This window comes from Moschus berezovskii, chromosome 10 (assembly GCF_049115385.1).
Source record: "Moschus berezovskii isolate FMDL1 chromosome 10, NW_MosBer_1.0, whole genome shotgun sequence".
Lineage (NCBI taxonomy): Eukaryota > Metazoa > Chordata > Mammalia > Artiodactyla > Moschidae > Moschus > Moschus berezovskii.
Genome location: NC_142469.1, coordinates 95438273 through 95460114, shown reverse-complemented (window position 1 = coordinate 95460114; position 21842 = coordinate 95438273). Strand labels below are relative to the sequence as shown.

General features: G+C 43.3%; 1 protein-coding gene across 1 annotated transcript in view; it reads right to left on the bottom strand.

Moving 5' to 3' along the window:
* AKAP12 (A-kinase anchoring protein 12) overlaps positions 1-21842 on the bottom strand; it is a 109997-nt gene that overhangs the window by 34489 nt on the left and 53666 nt on the right. Inside the window, exon 2 of the mRNA XM_055432980.2 lies at positions 14453-14567. Within this exon, the coding sequence (XP_055288955.2) occupies positions 14453-14567 (115 nt within the window). The remainder of the gene's footprint in view (positions 1-14452; positions 14568-21842) is intronic.

Here is a 21842-nt window from a genome sequence, read left to right as displayed (position 1 = left end):
TATGGCCAGAGCACAACTTCTAAAACTGTAAAAATAACTGAACGTCTCCGTGGACTGCATTGTCTCCTAAGGACAATTCCTGCTTCTTTCAGGACAGTTCCACCCAGCTTCCATCTCCTTGTCTCCTGAACAGAAACCATCAAGCTATCCAGTCATAGAACTGCCCTCACTTCTTTAGCATCCAGTCTAGTGATGACTCCTTTGTTTTCTCAGAATCATCTGCATAGGTACAAATCCTGTAGTAAAGCCCTCCCACCTCCCTGTTACTGAGCCACCCATGCTAGAGTCCTCCCTTAGTATAACAGGCTAAAGAAACCTAACTTGGTTTGACCACACATGAGTTCCTGGTGGCCTCTAAGTGGCAAGGAATTAAATTCCCATTGATAGATTTAATTGGTGTAGCTGTCTCTTTCACAATTTCTTAATTTGAGTTAATATATTGAAATCTATTATTTTCCCACCAACTTTCACTGTAATCACACACAATAATCAAGTGTTTAAAAGGAAATTATATATATGAAACATGAAAGTGAAAATTGCTCAGTTGTGACCAAGTCTTTGAGACTCCACGTAGCCTGCCAGGCTCTTCTGTCCCTGGAATTCTCCAGGGAAGAATACTGGAGTGGGTAGCCTTTCCCTTCTCCAAGGGATTTCCCAACCCAGGGATCAAACCGAGGTCTCTCGCATTGCAGGAGTATTCTTTACTGTCTGAGCTACCAGGGAAGCCTATATATATATATAGTTATAGAACTACCAGGCTTCCCTGGTAGTCTGAAACTATATGAGTTTTATATATATATATAAAACTTAAAAGGTCAAATAAGGACTTCCCTGGTGGTCCGGTGGTTAAGAATCTACCTGCCAATGCAGGAGACATGGGTTCAACCTCTGGTCCAGGAAGAACCCACATGCTGCAAGGCAACTAAGCCTGTAGGTCCCAACTACTGAGCCCATATTCTAGAGTCCGTGCCCTGCAACAAGAGAACTCACCGCGGTGAGAAGCCTACACACCACAGCAACAAAGACCCAGTGCAGCCAAAAATAAAAAAGATCAACTAGACTATTTAGACTGGCTTCAAAAATACTTGCAAAGCAAAACTTTACACTTGCAGTAGTAATAAATTTATTTAACCTGTATCCACAAACCTGATTTCTACAAATCTAGAGTGTGACAGTTAGTAAAAGTATATCTTTTAAGTCAAGGCAGAATCCACTGCCTAGATGAAGAGTAAAGTCTGGATAACAGAATTTACTTCTGATCCTTCCAGACAACAAAGTCTTGCTCACCAAAATTTATTGCATAAATTCCAAGGTCATGGGAATTCCCTGGCAGCCCAGTGGTGAGGACTCCACACTTTCACTGCAGACAGCCTAGGTTCTGTCTCCCTGGTTGAGAAACTTAAGATCCCACAAACTGAATAGCTCAGCCAAAAAAGAAAAAATAAAAAAAGAATGGAATGTTTAGAACACAAATCAGTTCTTAGAAATTAAAAATATAGTAACAAGATGAAATCTAGGGACTTCTCTGATGGTCCAGTGGCTAAGACTCTTCGCTCCCAATGCAGGGGGCCCAAGTTCCATCCCTGGTCAGGTAACTAGATCTCACATGCCACAAATAAAAGATTCTGCGTGCCACACTGAGTGAAGGCACTCAGGCCGAGAAGGAGAAATTTCATATGACATCCCTTATATGTGGAATCTAAAATGAACTTAAAAAACAAAAAGAGACTCACAGAGAAGGAACTGATGGTGGCGGGGTGGGCAGGGAGAGTGGGAGATGGTAAAGAAGGGATGGGCAGGGAGTTTGGGGGGGAATTACTTGCAGTGGAAAGAACATTATCAAGTTTAATTTAAAGAAATCATTTTGTGCTAAGCAAATAATTCTTCTTGCTATCTTCCTAACATCATTCAAATGTACCTTTGTAAATTATACTCTTCCTGGAACTATTAAATAATCTACTAATTCTGAGGGGAAGAGAAAAGATCCCGCATACCACAGCTAAGACCCACACGGCTAAACAAATAAAAGTGTATTAAAAAAAAAAAGATGAAATCTAATCTTGAGGACATTTTCCAAGAATAAAGAGATAGAAACGACATGGGAAAAAAAGTTTTACTCAGAACCATTCTAGAAGTTCTAAAATCGGAATAATAGTAATCCCCAAAAGAGCAAAGAAAAAGAGGAGAGCGGAAGACATAACCTCCTAGGAATGAAGTTTCTAGACTGAGAGCATCTAGATGAACCCAGCGTGTTGAGTCAATGGATTCACGTGAAGATTCATCACTCTAAAATCTTCACAAGACAGAGGACGAAAAGGACTCTATGAGCCAGTGAGCTAAGCTAAGGGGATTAAGATCAGAACAGCGTTAGGTGCTGATGGTAATACTTTTATCAAGATGACAATGACAGAATCCTAGTGCATCAGAACACAGAGAAGAAATTAGCACAATTGGGGGACACTCAGGGCTAAGGCTTGATGAGCTTGAGGAAATCGTTGGATTTCTGTACACCGAGCTTCCAAAGGGAGGCCACAAAGCTTTTCGATGGAGATTATGGTTTTACATCATCCAGTTCCACTTTATTTTTCTTTTTAAAGCTATGTTTTATTTATTTATTTGGCTGTTCCAGATCTTAGTTGTGGCACGCAGGATATTCTATCTTCCTTGAGGTACTCGAATCTTTTTTTTTTTTAAGTTGCGGTATGGGAACTCTTGTGCTCGCTTCGGCAGCACACATGACACGCAAATTCATGAAGCATTCCATATTTTGGGGGGCTTCCCTGATGGCTCAGAGGTTAAAGCGTCTGCCTCCAATGCGGGAGACCCGGGTTCGATCCCTGGGTCAGGAAGATCCCCTGGAGAAGGAAATGGTAACCCACTCCAGTATTCTTGCCTGAAGAATCCCATGGACGGAGAAGCCTGGTAGGCTACAGTCCACGGGGTTGCAAAGAGTCGGAGATGACTGAGTGACTTCACTAATCACTAATCCCTGGTGGCTCAGCTGGTAAAGAATCCTCCTGCAATGAGGGAGACCTGGGTTCGATCCCTGGGTTGCGAAGATCCCCTGGAGAAGGGAATGGCTAACCACTCTAGTATTCTCACCTGGAGAATTCCATGGACTGTATAGTCCACAGGGTCAAAAAGAGTTGGACACGACTGAGCGATTTTCACTTTTTCTTTCTTGGAAACTCTTTTAATCGCAGCATGTGGGATCTAGTTCCCTGACCACGGATTTGAACCCAGGCTCCCTGCATTGGGAGCATGGAGTCTTAGCCACTGGACCTGTCCACCAGGGAAGTCCTGACACCCACTTTTTTACAGCTAACAATGCCTGGGATGTGGGGGTGGGGGGAGTCTTCCACTTTATTTACAACTAACAATTACTTGGGGCTTCCTAGGTAGGTCAGTGGTAAAGAATCTGCTTGCCAATGCAGGAGATGCTGGTTTGATCCCCGAGTCAGAATGATCCCCTGGAGAAGGAAGAGGCAACCCACTCCAGTATTCTTGCCTGGGAAACGCCATGGGCAGAGGAACCCGGTGAGCTACAGTCCACCGGGTCACAAAGAGTTGGACATAACTTAGCAACTAAATAACAGCAACAGTGATTTGAAAGGTGGGATTTCCCCTATTCGTATCTCTAACTGCTCCATCATGTGAGGCTGTCTGCTTACCATCACGTTGAGTGGAGTATCAAAAGGGATGATGAACAATTTGTCACATGTCATTTGTCACGTTTCATTGATATGGTGTTCATTCTATCTGAAGGTAGTTCCTCTAGCAACATCCTTGATAGGGAAACTCCTTTCTACGCTTCTGTATCAATTTACTTTTCTCCACCAATCAATTTTTTCAGTTCTTAATCCCTGGTTTAAAGCAAACTAAGTTCTCATGTTTGTAAAGAGTCTGAGAAATAAACCACTCTTTAAAAGTGGGAATATTGAAATTAAAACCTAGTTATGCTTGGCAAGCTTCCATCAAGGACATCCATATCTGAAATACATACATCAGCCCTGGCATTTTTCTTTGAATGTGAGGCAGTTTGTTTTCTCTGGGGATGTTCTGCCTGCAGGAGAAAAGATGAAAGACACGATAAACGTTTTCAAATACTTAGAGGGCCACGATGTGGAAAAGGGAGGTGAGTTTGTGCTTTGTAGTTCCAGAAGGCAGCACTAGGAGCTGGCAGTGGTTGGAGGGGGTATATTTTCACTCCAGTGGAATAACGGGTTTTCCTTTTATGGAGAAACTCCCCAAACCTTCCGAATGTAAGCAGAAGAGCCTCCTATGTGGGAGCAGGAGCCTGGCATAGACAGTCTCAAAGCTCCTTCTCACCGAGGCTTCTGGGTCCCAAACCTGGCTTTCCAGCTGTCAATCATGAAGGCAGGTGTCATGGGCTCAACTGCATACTCTCCAAATTCATACCTTGGAGCCCTAACTTCCGGCACATGAGAATGTAGATTTATTTGGAGAGACACCTTTTACAAAGATGACTAAGTTAAAATGAGAGTGGACCCGAATGCAATCTGACTGGTGCCTTATGAGAGGACGCTGGGACACACAGAGACACCCGGGATGGGCAAGACCATGGGGGCACAGCACAGCGAGAAGGTGGTATCGACAAGCCAAGGTCGGAACTAAGCCTGATGGCACCGTGGTCCCAGCCTCCAGAACTGTGAGAAAGTAAATGTCTGATGTTTAAACCGCCCATTCTGTGATATATTATTTTGGCCGCCCCAGCAAATGAACACAGCAGGATAACTGCCTCACGCTTTCGTGTCAACTGAAACAGATCCATGTTAAGACACGTTAAAGCAACCAGTTCATTCAATTAATTCAACCTAGCATATATCAGTTTTCACCAAAATAACTAATGCATGCACCGTTAACTGGGGGTGGGGGGTGGGGCTACCTGATATCACACTGTGAAAGTGAAAGTTAGTCACTAGTCGTGTCCGACTCTTTATGACCCCATAGACTATAGCCCATCAGGCTCCTCTGTGCATGGAATTCTCCAGGCAAGAATTCTGGAATGGGTTGTCATTTGCTTCTCCAGGTATCACACTGAAGCTGCTCGTTAATTTTAAAAGCAGTTAACAAACATTCAAAGTATGATGCTTAAGAACAAGGCTCAAGCGATAGGCTAAAAAGCTGTAGAACTTAAGCTCTTCCAGAGATACATACAAATATAGATCAGAGGATGTACGTTCTCAAAGCATCCTTTCATATAATATAGGGACATTGTGTTTGGAACATACAATGCCAGAACCATCTGGGGGATGCTATATTAGGTGAAACGGGGGCTGTTTTAAGAATGCCTTTGAGAAAACCTCTAAAGGATTTTTATTCAATAAATGCTAAAGTTAATGTTTCCATTCATGGCTTCATCACCATTAGAAACACCATTTATTGCCATGGTCCCTCCAAGGGAAAGTCTGAATCTGGACAGGTTATGTGGACATAGGCCATCTTACCTAGGCTCCTCCTCAGCTGGGCCAGAGCATCTTATTCATGGGTGTACAGAGCATTCACCCGATTCGCGGGTGCCCTGGAAAACTACAGCCATCTGTAGGTAAATCTTAGCAGCAATTTAAGATTGACGGACAAGTCTTTGGGGCCCTTTATCAACATCCTTCACTCATCTTACTGGGCAGAACCGGCTGCTATTACACGGTTCCCATCTTACTTTGTGGCCCCACTTAGGAAGTTCTTATCTTTCTTTCATACCTAAATAATTACATATAGAGACTTTCTTGAATGTTTTCCCAGCTGAACCTTTTGTTCATTACAGTAAAACTTCAGGGACTTCTATGGTGGTCCAGGGGTTTAGACCCCACACTTCCAAGGCAGGGGTCACGGGTTTGATCCCTGGTCAAAGAACTAAGATCCCATATGCTGCATGTTGTTGTCATTCAAGCACACATGCCTCCCTCCCCCCAAAACCCACCAAACACTGACATAAAAAAAGCAAAGCTTCAAATCTAGAAAATGGCTTTTAAGATCAGACTAAAAAGAAGAGCATTAAAGTGCTTTTGTAAAAAGGCATAATGAAACAGCCAAGTAGATTCCCACCTGCCCAAAGTCACGTGTGTGTCTTCAACGGCTCACCCATCATCTGGTTGTTTTAATGCCTGTATTTCCAGCACTACTAATGTGACTCAGTCATAGAATTTCAGAGATGGATGAGGATTTTTGTCTTACAGATGGAAACTGATGCTCAGTGAGATAAAGGGACGTATTCAAGTCAAGGTCACAGAAAAAGAGAAAGGCAGCCTGGCCCGGGTTTTACTCTCCTGCAATGAACTGATTACAAAGGGGAGTGAGGATGGACAGAAGTCTTACTCCTTCTTTCTCCCCCCTCACACCAAATTTTTCAAGTTACAATGAAAACAAAGTTTCATCACACTGGCAGACTTAAATATACTTCAGAGGGGGGGAAAAATCTCTATATAGCTTGGTTGTTAGTTACTGAAAAATAAATCTGTGTTTCTTTAAAGATGAAAGCAATAGAGTATTTGTACCAGAAATTTGTCAATGACATAAGTAATTTCAGAGAAGCACGCTAAAAATATGGCTGCAGAGCAGAGGGCTGAATTAAAACCAGTTCCCGGAAACTGCAGACTGTAGGACTTTTGCCTAAGTTCAAGGCCTACTTTGTGAGTGTTTCAAAACATTACAAAACAGGATACAGCTTGCAAAAATGTCATGCAATAATACTGTATTTGAAATACCAGAGTGTTGGAAGGGAGACCCTTCTCTTTGTCTACCCAGCCCTCATATGTGATAGCATCGCTGGGAGTTATCATTTAATTGCAGGCAGGTCAGGGTCTGATTTCATGTTTCCAGGCAACAATACCTGAATAACCAATGGTGGGTACCTTCAGAGCCCAGCACTGAAAAGTAGCTTTGTTAGCACTGATGCAACAAAGGAAACAGAGCCTTGGATACATCTAAAGAGCTCTGCATCTGGGGATGCAGGGAATGAATTGATATAAAGGGAAAAATCAAACAGATCCTTCTCTCCCATATGAGTGAAAATGTAATATTGCTAACTCTAACTTGAAAACTCTGCTTTCACTTATCCAAGTTTTTTTTGAGGGACTTCCCTGGCAGTCTAGTGGTTAAGACTTGGTCTTCCAATGCAAGGGGTGCAGATTCAATCTCCTATTGGGCAGCTAAGACCCCACATGACTTGTAGCCAAGAAATCAAAACAGAAACAGTATTGTAACAAAGTCAATAAACACTTCAAAAACGGCCCCCATTAAAAAAAAATCTTTAAAAAATATTTTTTGAGCACTTACTGGGCATCAGACATTGTTCTACACTCAGGGGACTCAACACAGAAACATACAAATCCCATCCCCACCCCCCATGCCAAGAAATCTCTGCTCTCACAGTTCTTTTGTAGAGACAGGCATACTGAATGCCAGATGTTGACAACATCTGACATCGAGAAAAATAAAGCAAAGAGGGTAGTATTTGAGCAACAGGCACCCCTTCATGAGACTACTAACAAGGTACCAGTCATTTCACAAACTGAAGAACAAAAGGGATAACTCATAAGAACATTTCTTCCTGGCTATGAAAGCCGCCTCTCACAGAAAAACAAGTGTTTTGCAGGGGGCAGGGGGTCATCTTTGAACACCGACCTGGAGCAGCGCTTGGGGTACTCAGTCTCCAGAAAAAGTTATTAAAAGATCAAAAAGCAAAGAAGAACAACTTGTAACCCAAGAATGGATTTTTTGTAAGGCAACAAGTTCCACGGGCTGGGTTGTGAGCACTTGGAAATAACCTCAGGCCTTTCCGGACCCCAAAGGTGCCACACGCCAGAAGCTGGCAGGTTCAAAAAGTTAAGGCCAGGACTGTGACATCAGCACCATCAGAGACACGGAATTCTTCACAGTGCTGAAACTTTAGCTTCTGGATAACCTCCGTTTTTGTTACTATATCTGTGGGGAAAATACCAGGATGTAGGAAAGCAGAACCTCGAGAAAGGTAAGGAACACACTCTCTTAAAGACTTCTGCTTTGGGACTTCCTTGATGGTTCCATGGCCAGTTCAGGGAGCCCAGGTTCCATTCCTGGTCCGGGAACCAGATCGCACATGCGCAACGAAGATCAAAGACCTCGCGTGCCTCCACCAAGACCCGACGCAGATGAATAAATCAGACCTTTTGGGCTTCCCTGGTGGCTCAGTGGTAAAGAATCTGCCTGTCAATGCAGAACCAAGATCCCACGTGCCACGGAGCAACTAAGCCCGTGCAGCACAGCTTCTGAGCCCCTTCTCTAGAACCCGCGAGCCGCAACCACTGAACCCACACACCCTAGAGCCTGTGCTCTGCAACCCAAGAAGTCACCAGAGAGAGAAGCCTTCGGACCACAACAGAGGAGCCCCTACTGACTGCAACTAGAGACAAGTCCATGCAGCAACAAGCACCCAGCACAACCAGAAATAAATAAGTTAGAAAAAGACGTTTGCTTTAAGTGCCAAGTTGGGGGTGGGGTGGGTTTTGGGGGCTGTTTATTTTTCTTGGCGGTGAGGAGGCATTTTCTAGGACCATTCCCAGGTCAGAGGGATCAGAGCTTTGTTCCATGTGCATGGTTCCGGCAGAAGCCTCCTCATCGCGCTGTTCAGCAGAGCAAGACCTGCTCGCCAGGGTGCTGGCTGATACCTGCGGCTGACCCCAGAGGGGCAAATGGCAAGGGCTGAGCTTCCAACAGCAGCTCCATCGCTTCTGGTGCAAATGCCCGCACTCAGGGTATGCAAACAATATAAGGGATATGTGAACAAAAATTCAAAAACCAAGGAGAGGATCACCACTGTGTGTGTGTTCTTTCACACAAGCAAATCTGGCCTGGGAAGGATGGAGAAAACATCCACAGGCTTTATCACGTTTGCTGTAGCTACTCCGCAGAAAGACAAATCTCCCAAGAACCCCAGAAACAAATGCCTTATAAATGACACATTCAAATGGTCTCAGAGCACAGTCACATGACTGCTCATAAACGACAATGAGCTCTGGAGGCACTTTAACAAGTATGTGATTATCAAAATAAAGACGTCTTAAGTTTTTTGACTTTGCAGTACTGACTTTCCTCATCTGTTTGCAAAGAAAATAATCGGATCGACGTATCAGTTCAGTCTGACTCTTTGCAACCCCATGGACTGCAGCACCCCAGGCTTCCCTGTCCATCACCCACTCCCGGAGCTTACACAACCATGTCCATCGAGTTGGTGATGCCATCCCACTATCTCATCCTCTGTTGTTGCCTTCTACTCTTGCCCTCAATCTTTCCCAGCATCAGGGTCTTTTCCAATGAGTCAGCTCTTTGCGTCAATGGATACTTGAAAAGAAAATCTGAAATTTTAATTTGTAGAAACTTGAAATTTAAAGTTGGACCCAGATCAAGACAGAATTTTTAAAAAATCCTTCTTGTTTAGGCACTCATAGAGACTCATAGAAAACCATATAAGCCATAGACAATAGAACAAATGACAGTCTGAGTTGGGAGGGTTCTTTGTTAAAATCAGTAGAATCAGGGACTTCCCTGGTGGTCCAGTACTTAGGACTCTGTGTTTTCACTGCAGAGGCATGGATTCGATCCCTGGTCAGGGAACTAAGATCCCACATGCTGCTAGGTGAGGGCAAGATAAAACAAAATCAGCAGAAGATTTTCCACAAAACTAATGGCACTTGTGAAGCTCCTATGAATGCTGGGTGTGGCATGGCTAGATACAGCTTTCTGGTTGGAAAAAAGTTGTATTTCTATATAAGCAGTTGTGATGAATGATAAATTGCCTAAAAAAGAACTCAGAAGGGACTAACTCCAAGACTAAAGTAACTTGCTATAAATTGCTTTTTTAGAAAAAATTAATAAATACTTGTTTTCATGCCTAATTGTATATTCTCTAAAAGAAAGCCCCCAGAACTATATAATCTTCAAGCTTCCTTCAACACACACACACACACACACATCTGAACCTTATTGCATAGTTTAGAAAATATTTAATAAGCAGATCTCATTTTCTATCATTTAAAGAAAGGTTACAAGGAAACAGGATTTCATTTTCATTATGGGAAGAGGCTTGGTTCTGAATTACCAGTATTTTTGGTTTCAGAAAGAAAGCAAGTCAAGGTGGGAAAATATTGTGCATTCTGGCTGTGTCTAAAGATTGTCTGTCACTTTAAATCAAAACCTTTCTAGGAGAAATGCCCCTCATTTGTAGCTTTCTCCTGTCCTGTCCATTGGTCCTCCTAAGGCAGGAGCAAATTCCACTGTGAGCCAATCATCCTAGGGACCAAAATGGCTCAGATCTTTTCTTACTGAAATGGGCAAGAGCAGAAACCAAGTCACCCAAAATCCTACAGTTAAGCATTACATACCAAATTATGTGTTTATTTACACTGCAATAAGCTGATATGTCGGAGAAGGCAATGGCAAGCCACTCCAGTACTCTTGCCTAGAAAATCCCATGGATGGAGGAGCCTGGTAGTCCGTGGGGTTGCTAAGGGTCGGACACGACTGAGCGACTTCACTTTCACTTTTCACTTTCCACTTTTACACATTGGAGAAGGAAATGGCAACCCACTCCAGTGTTCTTGCCTGGAGAATCCCAGGGACAGGGGAGCCTGGTGGGCTTCCGTCTATGGGGTCACACAGAGTCGGACACGACTGAAGTGACTTAGCAGCAGCAGCAGCAGCAGCAAGCTGATATGTAGAACACAGTCATATCTGACTTTTTATAACCCCATGAACTGCAGCACACCAGGCTTCCCTGTCCTCCACTATCTCCTGGAGTTTGCTCAAATTCACGTCCATTGAGTCAGGTGATGCTGTTCAACCATCTCATCCTCTGTTGCTCCCTTCTCCTCCTGCCCTCAATTTTTCGCAGCATCAGGCTCTTTTCTAATGAATCAGTGGGGACAGAATCACTTTTGGTAAAAATGTTTGCTCCTTAGAAGAAAAGTTATGGTCAACTGAGACAGCGTATTAAAAAGCAGAGACATTACTTTGCCAACAAAGGTCCATCTAGTCAAGGCTATGGTTTCTCCAGTGGTCATGTATGGATGTGAGAGTTGGACTATAAAGAAAGCTGAGCATTGAAGAATTGATGCTTTTGAACTGTGGTGTTGGAGAAGACTCTTGAGAGTCCCTTGGACAGCAAGGAGATCCAACCAGTCCATCCTAAAGGAAATCAGTCCTGAATGTTCATTGGAAGGACTGATGCTGAAGCTGAAACTCCAATACTTTGGCCACCTGATGCAAAGAACTGACTCATCTGAAAAGACCCTGATCCTGGGAAAGACTGAAGGCAGGAGGAGAAGGGGATGACAGAGGATGAGATGGTTGGATGGCATCACCGATTCAATGGACGTGAGTTTGAGTAAACTCCAGGAATTGGTGATTGACTGGGAGGCCTGGCATGTGCTGCAATCCATGGGGTTGCAAAGAGTCGGACACTGAACTGAACTGAACTGAATCACAGGGCTGAAAAGTGAAAGAAATCCCATCTGGACTAAAGGAAGATAGCCAGATCTCTAGTAAACATGCCACAGATTAGATAGGATTCCAGGCTACCTGGGATGTTCTGGGAACAAGGGCATCTGCTGCAGCCTCTCCCTTCTCTTATCAACACTCCACACCAGTCAGATCGGAAAGCCCCCTCGGGGCGTATTTCAGTGATCTGAATTGCGGAAATACTTTCTAAAGTCCCCTCAGCTTTCAGAAGAGCTCTCTGACCCAGCCCCTTTTCCCTTCTGGGTCTCCATTTTGCCCCTTGCTCAGTGGACAAGCCTATGGACGTGTCCCACACAGCTCCTGGGGAGCTGCTGGTCTGGGTTTAAATCAAGAAAGGACTCATCTCATCGGGTTACTGCTAGAGGCCATTCTGCACAAAAGGAGCACCTCCAGGACCCAGGTCCTAAAGGAAATCAACCCTGAAGGTCTGATGCTGAAGCTGAAGCTCCATTACTTTGGCCACCTGACGTGAACAGCTGACTCATGGGAAAACACCTTGATGCTGGGGAAGGCTGAGGGGAGGAAGAGAAGGGGGTGAAAGAGGATGAGATGGTTGGATGGCATCACTGACTCAGTGGATGTGAGTTTAAGCAAACTCCGAGAGATACTGGAGGACAGGGAAACCTGGCATGCTGCAGTCCATGGGGTCAAGGAGTCGGACACAGCTGAACAACTGAACTGAACTGAACCGGGACCCACAGTAAAGGCTTAAGTGTCTGCTGTTTTATTCCCCCCAACCTTGGCTGGCAGCCCTTGTCCCAACAAATCTAAAACCAGCCTCCCCTCAGGCCCCAGACCTCATCCCACTCCCTGCTCTCAAACAAGGGTTTCATCAGAGCTCTAAGGAGCTCTTGTCTCTTGCAAGATTCATTAATCACCATGTTGCCTGGTCTTAACCTCATTTTCATATTATGGATCCTTCCATGGACTCACTTGTCTCCCCTGATGGGCCATTTTAGCTTTTTCCATCTTTCCTGAAGCACGGGGCACAGTGACTTGGCTATGGAAAGCTCCAAAAAGGCTGTGGCTTGATTTGATTCAAAGGTTAACCATGGGAAGGTCAGAGCGTGGGACTTTGGAATCTGAGTTGGGGCAGTTCCAATTATTTTGGTAGAGATCATTTGAAACTCTGACACTAGGCTGTGCAGACCCTCCTTGTGTGAGTCTATGTATTTCTAACTTTATAGGGTGCCTGTGGTGCTAGAGAAAGATCAGAATTCCCACCAACTTCAAAAGCAGCTCCCTGCTTGCAGCAGCTCCACAGGGGCGTTGAACACAAGGAGAAACAGGTTCCACATGTTAGATGAACCTCCTCTCAATGAGGCAATGGCCAGTCTCCTTTCACAAGACTTTTCCCTTCATTTGTCTTTTTCACATTACATGTAAGCATCAGTTTACCATACGCCATCATTCTGTACATCCACAGCAGTTGTTAAATCATTCCCTTATGACTAAACAATGATAAGACGAGAAACAAGAACAGAGGAAGGTTCTTCTTCCCTTGCAAGAGGCCGACTTGTCAAGGTGCTTGATTCTGACCCTAAGGTGTGGTCCTCACCCCTTCCTTGGGCTGAAATCAAACCACTGATAATGTGGTCTCACAGATTTGCTTTCCAACAACCACCCATCTAGGATTTCTAGGATAAAGGTTATAACACACACAGTATATTATAGTTGGGGCAAAGAGGTGTGCACCCTGAAATATGTTGTTATTGTTCAGTTGTTACGTTGTGTCCGACTCTTTGTGACCCCATGAACTATAGCACTCTAGGCTTTCCTGTCCCTCACCATCTCTTAGGAGTTTGCTCAAGTTCACGCCCATTGAGTTGGTGACGCCATCCAACCATTTCATCCTCTGCCACCCTACTGTTTTGCCTTCAATCTTTCCCAGCATGAGGGTCTTTTCGAATGAGTCAGCTCTCCCCATCAGGGGGCCAAAGGATTGGAGCTTCAGCACCAGACCTTCCAATGAATACTGAGGGTTGATTTCCTTTAAGACTGACTGCTTCGATCTTCTTGCTGTCCAAGAGACTCTCAAGAGTCTTCTCCAGCACCATAGTTCGAAAGTATCAATTTTTGGCACTCAGCCTTCTTTGTCCAACTCTCACATCTGTATGTGACTACTGGAAAAACCATAGCTTTGACCATAAGGACTTTGCCTGCAGTGATGTCTTTGCTTTTTACTATGCTGTCTAGGTTTGTCATAGCTTTCCTTCCAAGAAGCAAATGTCTTCTTGAAATACACACTACCAGAAAGAATCCACCTGCCAATTCAGAAGAAATGGGTTTGATCCCCAATGCGAGAAGATCCCACATGCCACAGAGCAACTAAACCCATGCACCACAACTACTGAAGCCTGTGTGCCCTAGAGGTAGCGCTCAACCAACAAGAAAACCCACTGCAACGAGAAGCCTGTGCAACACAACTTGACAGAGGCCCTTGCTCCCCAAAACTAGAGAAAAGCCCGTGCAGCAACAAAGACCCAGCACAGCTGAAAATAAATAAATAAAAGTATTTTAAGCATATCAACAAAAAGAAAGCAATATAAACTATCAGAAAAATCTTCACAAGGGCAGTAGGCTACTCTAGAGTGAGAAATACTGACTCTTAAAGCAACCAAGACCCCAGCATTTTCAACAAGAATCCAACACCAGGCAAGTGGTTGGAACAAGGCAACAATAACAACAACCAAATCATGGTTTCAAGATAAGGATGCCTGAGAAAAAGGGGGGGGGAAAAGACTTCATTTCATTATAAGCATTGCTATAACCTCCTATACCGAAATACACTGCTTTTGTTATCAGTATGATATTGACAGTGTAACGTGACAAAGCAAATTCTGCCTAGGCTGTTTTTAACTGTCCTCTGAGGATTCCTTGTAGGTGTTGTTTGCCTTCCATCCCCTGGCTCTACCCAGAGCCGGGCAAGGCAGCTTACCATCTGTGACAGTCACTTCCTCCTCTTGGCCACTCAGGGCTTCCTCCTGGAGGCCGAGCTCGCCTTGCTCAGCTAAGCTGTTGACAGCGGACAGCTGGCCATTCTTCTGCAGGAGCTATGGGGAAGACAAAACCATATAAACTTGATATCAATCTTCATGACCAAGTTAGACACAAAACTGTAAGTTCAAGAATATAAATCATTTAGAGGAGAAATGCAGAGAAATGGAGGGTTAGTGACAGTGAAGATGTAAGGTTTTCTCTTTTTTTGCCCATTGGAATGATCCAGGTATCTTACAAAAGATAGAGGGAGCTGTGAGTCAGCAGATAGGGCTTTGTATCTGGGTAAAGGCACACACCGTTCACACATTCATTCATTCTTCTGGAAACCACTCATAGGCAAGAAACGCATACCCATCATTCCAGGCCTACTTGAGATTTCACAGTGACTAAGTCAGGTGTGGTCCCAGATGCTTTGAGCTTACAAACTACTATAGAAGACATGCACGTGTGCATGCTAAGTCGCTTTAGTCATGTCCGACTCTTTGTAACCCTACGGACTGTAGCCCACCAGGCTCCTCTGTCCATGGGATTCTCCAGGCAAGAATACTGGAGTGGGTTGCCACTTCCTTCTCCAGGGGATCTTCCCAACCCAGGGACTGAACCCAGGTCTCCTGCTTTGCCGGCAGAGTCTTAACCACTGAGCCACCAGCGAAGCCCTGGAAGGCAGGGAAGGCAGACTTATGGAAGGCAGACCTCTGAAAAACATTTTTTACTTTAAAATAATGTTTCCTTGTGATTAGATGCAGGTTATGCATATTTGGCTGGAATATACCGAAGTGACAATGTGTCCTCAGGGAAGATGGCAGACATTTAAATAAATTACAGCGATGGAAGCTATCATGTAGGAGGAATCCACAGAGCAAATGACAACAAACAGAAGGCCATGACCTGGGCTGGGGACAGGGGTCGTTAAGGCTTCTCAAAGGAAGTAAAGGGAAAGCTGAGATCTGAGATGCCAGCAAGGTGTACGTGAGCAAAAGGTAAAGGGGAGACAAGTGAGAAGGCCCTGTGGTTCAAAGGCTAGTGAACAAAGAAGAGATACCAAACATGGCTGTTCATGCGTCATTGTCCTTAAAAATATTACTAAAATGCTCGCATGCAATCATCCCCATATGGATAGCCCATGCACGACAACAAAGGACCCAGTGTGATGAAACGAAGATCTTGTGTGCTCCAACTAACCAAATAAACAAATAAATACTTTTAAAAAATAAATTTTTAAGCCAAATGAAAATTGCACAATAACCATTAGGAACCTAAGGATTTCAACAATGCTTTATTTCTCATTTGCCTTAAAACCAACTTCAGGGGAATTCCCCGGCAGTCCAGCAGTTAGGACTCAGCGTTTTCACTGCCAAAGGTCTGGGTTCAATCCCTGGTCAGGAAACTAAGATCCCACAAGTCAAGGGGCAGCCAAACAACAGCAACTACTTAGGGAGGTGCCACTGTTCCATTTTACAGATGAGGACACTGAGGATCAAAGTGATTACAGAAGGGAAGGCTGGTTGACCACAGGTCTCACAGCTCAGCCATGGCCCAAGGCCAGGTTCACCACCAACTACTTCCAGGGAATTTCCAACAACAAATTTTTGGAGGACCTGTCACCATGCACAATGACAAAAATGCCTTAAAAAGTATCCCCCACCCCCCCCAGAAAAAAGTATCCCGTAATACCCAGACCTGATTTTTCCAAAGAAATCTCAAAGTTGATCACTTTGTATGCATCGTTTCATGCTGTTTACAGGCCAGTGGAGGACCCTGGCCAAATCACTGAGTTCTATCAGAGTCTTGAAGGGACTGGATCCAATTCAAGATAATCAATCCAGAAGGCTTGCACGGTACTGAAATTGATTTCACCTGGCTGTTCCCTGCTCCCAGCAAAGATGCCCTTCAACTGTGAGAGCTGCCTCCTGAAATAATATCACTGCACTTTAATGCTCTCACTACAGATGGGATCACTGGCTTCAAAATGCCCATGCTGAGTCCACATATTAGACACGATGCTCAGATTACATTTCCACTTAAAGTCTTCTCTTAGCAAAATATGAAAGATGGGAGTTTCAAATGAAACTTAAAGACAAAAGCATGGGAGATTGGGGTGGAGATGGACTCTCCACAATGCTCGACAGCCAAAATGTTAGCATTTAAGAGTATTGTAAGTAAATGTCACTAGGTCCTATGCACAAGTTAGATGTAGATTTCATTAATAAAGTGATTAAAAGCCAGTGGGGGAAAGCAAGAAATGCATATTATTGTGGGCTACACGGTCAACAACTGGGCTTCCAGTAAAGAATCCACCTGCAAAGCAGGAGACATGGGTTTGATCCCTGGGTTGGGAAGATGTCCTGGAAAGGGACTGGCTACCCACTCCAGTATTCTGGCCTGGAGAATTCTATGGACAGAGGATCCTGTCAGTACATGAAGTCGCAAAGAGTCGGACATGACTGAGCGACTAGGCACAGCACAGCACAGCACAGCACATGATCAACCAATGAAGCAAACCTAAAAAATGTTTAAATAGACACCATGACATGGCAACCTAAGTGGGGGAATAAAAGACAGTTATTCTAATATCTTGCTTTCAAGGGATAAAAAGGTGGTTAACTGTGCTTCTAGTTTAGGATCCAGAACTCTGAAGTTTACAATAAAGTCTAGAGTTCTACAGAGTTTCTATGATTCGGAAAGACTTTTCATAATCCTTCGTGAATTGTCAAATCCAAGACATCTTCAGAGGGAGCCAAATTGAGTAACTTTAAACTTGAGAGATTCTATAGGCACACATTTCATCTACTCTTAGAAATTATATACATATATCATGATGTACTGTAGATGATGTAAAATAAAATGTATCTTTGAGATCATTCTTTATCATCAAGTGTGATAAGTAAATTGTGTGGATTTCTTATTTCCAGTGACCACAGGGCAATGGTCTCTACCTCAGAAAATCGCTGATAATGTTGGTGACAATTTACAACAGTGATAGTACTGAACCTGAGTTTTGAGCTTATTTTATTACATGTATAGCTTGGGTCCAGCAAGGGGGCGTTGTCTGGCACATTCAGAGCCCAAGACACACCAGTGCTCCACACAATGAAGGGATATCATTCCATCCAGCTATATTCAGACATGTTCACCACCCTGCGTTTCACTTAGAGATGCTTTGTACACAATCTCATGTACTCTTACAGACGGATAGTTCACATTTTTGCAATCCAAAACATGTAGTGTTTTTTTCTTTTTCTCCCATTCTCAATCAGCTAATAATTCATACTATCATGAAGGGTTCAGGCGTTTCTGAGAGTTATCAGTATGTTAAAATCACCTTGAATCACAAGAAATCTAACCCATGGTTCCTTAATGTTTAAGTTCCTTCTGTCTTTTCTATGAGTGTTTACATGCACACAAGCTTTCTTTAAAAAAAAAAGAAAAGGAGGGCTTCCCTAGTGGCTCAGTGGATGAGAATCCGCCTACCAAGGCAGGGGACATGAATTCGATCCCTGAAGCAGGAAGATCCCACTTGCCAAGGAGCAAGTAAGTCCACGCACCACAGCTATTGAGCCTGTGCTCTAGAGGCTGGAAGCCAAAACTACTGAACCCACAGGATGCAACTGGTGAAGTCTGTGCATCCTAGGGTCCATGCTCCATAACTCTAGAAGCCACTGCAATGAGGAGCCGATACACCAAAACTAGAAAGTAGCCCCCCACTCACCGCAACTACAGAAAAACCAGCAAAGCAATGACGACCTGGCACAGCCAAAAATAAATAAATTATTAATTTTTGTAAATGGAGCGTATATGCTCTTATAACCTGACTGCTTTATACATTGCAGAGGCATTTCTTTGTCACCAAACACACAACTGACTTGTGCTCGGTCTTTCTTTTCTCTGTAACTCAAATGTGCATAGAAGACAAAGCTTTCAGTTAAGCGCAAAGAAACCCCGAAAGACATCCAGACACAAGTCAGTGATCCACAGGATGGGAATTATGAGAAGGGTATTTAAGTCAGGGAGAAAAACGGGTGGGATTGAGGTTTTCAAACTCATTCACTCTGAAGCTTCCTCACATGGCCTTATCCATCCACCCAGTTCTTAATGTCTTTAGAGATGAGAACTGGACTTCAAAAGCATGCTCTTTGCACTAAAGCACAGCTAGCACCAGAAAACTTATTTTCCCACTGGATTTGTGCTTCAAAAACCGTAAACGCCTCCTTTGAGCAAATCAAAACCCTAAATGTTTTCAAGCTTATATCCCTTGAGTGGGTCAGCCAGAGTTTATTCCCGTAAAGTATTACCACATTACAACTAAACAAGCTTCGAAAGAAAAAAAAAAAAAAATCCCGAATGCTTCCAACAACAGTGTTTTCCTCTTATTCCTCCAAGAACAACAACTGAAAATATCAAAATGGTAGCCAAGGCATGGACTTCCCAGGCAGCTCAGAAGTAAAGAATCCGCCTGCCAACGCAGGAGACGCAGGTTTGATCCCTGGGTTGGGAAGATCCCCTGGAGTAGGAAGTGGCAACTCACTCCAGTATTCTTGCCTGAAAATTCCAGACAGAGGAGCCTGGTGGGCTACCGTATATGGGGCTACTAAGAGTTGGACACAACTGAGTGTCAGCATGCAAAGGCATGGCAGAACAACTACACAGTGTTTCTGTTTCCTTTTTTTTCTTTCTCCAAAGGATGGTCCACAGCTTCTCCTGAAAGCCCTGGCAGAGTAGGAGTGTCAAGCTCTTTAAAGAACATGCTGAACCATGAACAAATAGATGAAATTTTGACAGCTATCAGGACACTGGGGAAGAGAAGGTGAGCCTGTGAACCATTTCCTTCACAGGAGCGATGCTAGAGGCTCCACGTTCTCACTGGAAGACCAGCACGGGTGGGAATGGCTAGAGTCCTGCAGTCCATGTGGCAGAACAGGCTCTGGGCAGTACAACTGCTCCCAATAAAGACAGCAAAACCCAAGAAGGAGAACTGTTACATGGCTGCAACCAGGAAGGAGCCAGAATCTTGTCAATATAAGGCAGATACATGCACACTGATGAGAATAATTTACTGGAAAGGAGTTTAAATCCCATGACAAAACTTCTAAAGAAAACTCTTCAATGTGTTTTTTTCTTCAGTTCTCATAGAAAGCGTTTGGAAAGCAAACCTTAATTTTAAAAGGTCAAACAGAAGAAAGCAAAGAAAAAATCAGAGAATAAAGTAGTAAATATCTTTGGAGAACAATTTGGAAACAGCTATAAAAACATTATAAAGTGTGCATAACCATTGGCTCCACCATCCCATGCCAATAGATACAGCTTTACATACCCAATAATTTATAAAAGCACAAAGCTTTAAGAATCCATCGGTAGAGAGGAAGAGTTAAAATATAAGATATCCATGTAACAGACAGCATTGAAAGGAATAAGGTAAATTTTAGTAGTAAATCTGCTGAAGGGGGCAGATGTCCCCAATTCAAGCAGAGAAAAGCAAGTTGCTAAAGAATGTTTGACTCCTTTAGGTGTTTAAAATAAAACAAAAGTAACTCACGAACAGGCAGGGAGGGGGGGAGAGGAGAGGAGGAGTGTTTGTTCCAATGTTTGTACAAGCATGTTTTTTCAAGTCTGGAATAATATATTCTAAAACTTTATTAATGGCCATCTCTGTGGAATTTCTGTTGTTGTTTGGCTTTACTCTTCAGTTAGAGCAGTTAGGGGAACAGACGTTCCCTTAACTTCACTTTATCATTATAAAGGTGAAAATATTAATACTTTCAGGCCTAAAGTCCACACGTTCTCAAAAGCTATCAGGATACTATGATCCGAGCTTTCCAGGTTCATAAATCTTTTCAGATCATCTGAGCCAAGGGACCAAACTGGCCTCACGGAGCTTTAACTCTTCTGTTCATTGTACCTCTAAATGTGATTAGCATATTAATGACCTCGGTCAAGCCATCACACAGAAAATATTGGGGAACTCCCTGGTGGTCCAGTGGTTAAGACTCCACGCTTTCACTGCTGAAGGCGTGGGTTTGATCACCAGTTGGGGAACTAACATCCTACAAGCCACACTGTGCGGTCAGAAAACAACAATGGCTCAGACTATCAGAACAAAGGTCTAAGTCACCATCATGAGAATACCAACCAGCCTCGGTTATGTTTATGGGAAAACTTCCCCTCTAATTTAGATGTGATTTACTGAACGCGATCAGAATGAGGGATTTCAAAAGGTGGGCTTTTGTTTTAAAAAGTAACCATTTCTATTTTGAATGAATCTAAGCAGAAAACTTTGCAAAACCCAGTTACAGGAAGAAAGTTTTGTAAAATTCAGGTCTAAACATGGTATAAATCCTTAGAGAAAGGTAGAGAAGAGGGAATGGTTTAATGGTTTAATAATGGTTTAATAGAATTGGTCCAATTCTTAAGTCTGATTCTAACACTAACGACCCTTAAGGACACTGGAAAAACAAAAAAAGTCAGAGGATAAACAAAAAAATTATAACTTAGGGTCAGAAATAATTTCTAAATGCCCCAAATTTGGGGGGAGGGAGTGGTTATAGCATGTCTTCCAGGCATTAAAAATGGCATTAACAAAGCACATGGAATAGAGATGCATTTTGTGTTGTGACATTAAACTGAAAAGGCAAACTAAACAGTTATATAGTCAATATGATTATAAACATATACTAGAAAATACCCCTAAATAGCCAAATACATGGTAATATAAACATTACCAAATCACATGTGCCAAATAATCATTGGGGACGAAACTATGAAATTTTTATATCTTTTTTCACAAAGTTACTTCGTTTTAGTTTGCTTATTGAATAGTATGGCTAGGAGACAGTTAAGAAAATTTTTGTTTTACTGTGAAGTATTTTAGTTCTAATTTCCGCCAGTCACATGAATATTCATGGCAAAAGAGAACTGCTTTAAGATAAAACTTGACAGTGAAACCATATTTCAGGAGCCTTTTCATAGAGACTAACCCCTATTCACTCCTCAACCCTGGATGCCATGGTGCACTCAGAAGCAGAGAGGAGGGCTGGGTGCTCTGGGGCATGATGAAATACTTCAAATCTAGGATTTTATAACTGTCCCATCATTGTCATAGGCTGACACTTGGTGATTCCAGATCAGCAAATAGGAGGAGCTAGGAGAGCTAGCTAGAGGGTCATATACCTCACCTGCCATTTACCTGATCTGTGGCCTCGGGAATGTTATTTAGCCTCTTATATGCTCTTCTCTTTTTCTGTAAAATGAGATGTAAATTCATTTTCACCCACCACAGTGAGTATCTGGAACATCACCCCGCACGTTAGGTTGCTAATAAGTCAACTATTAAT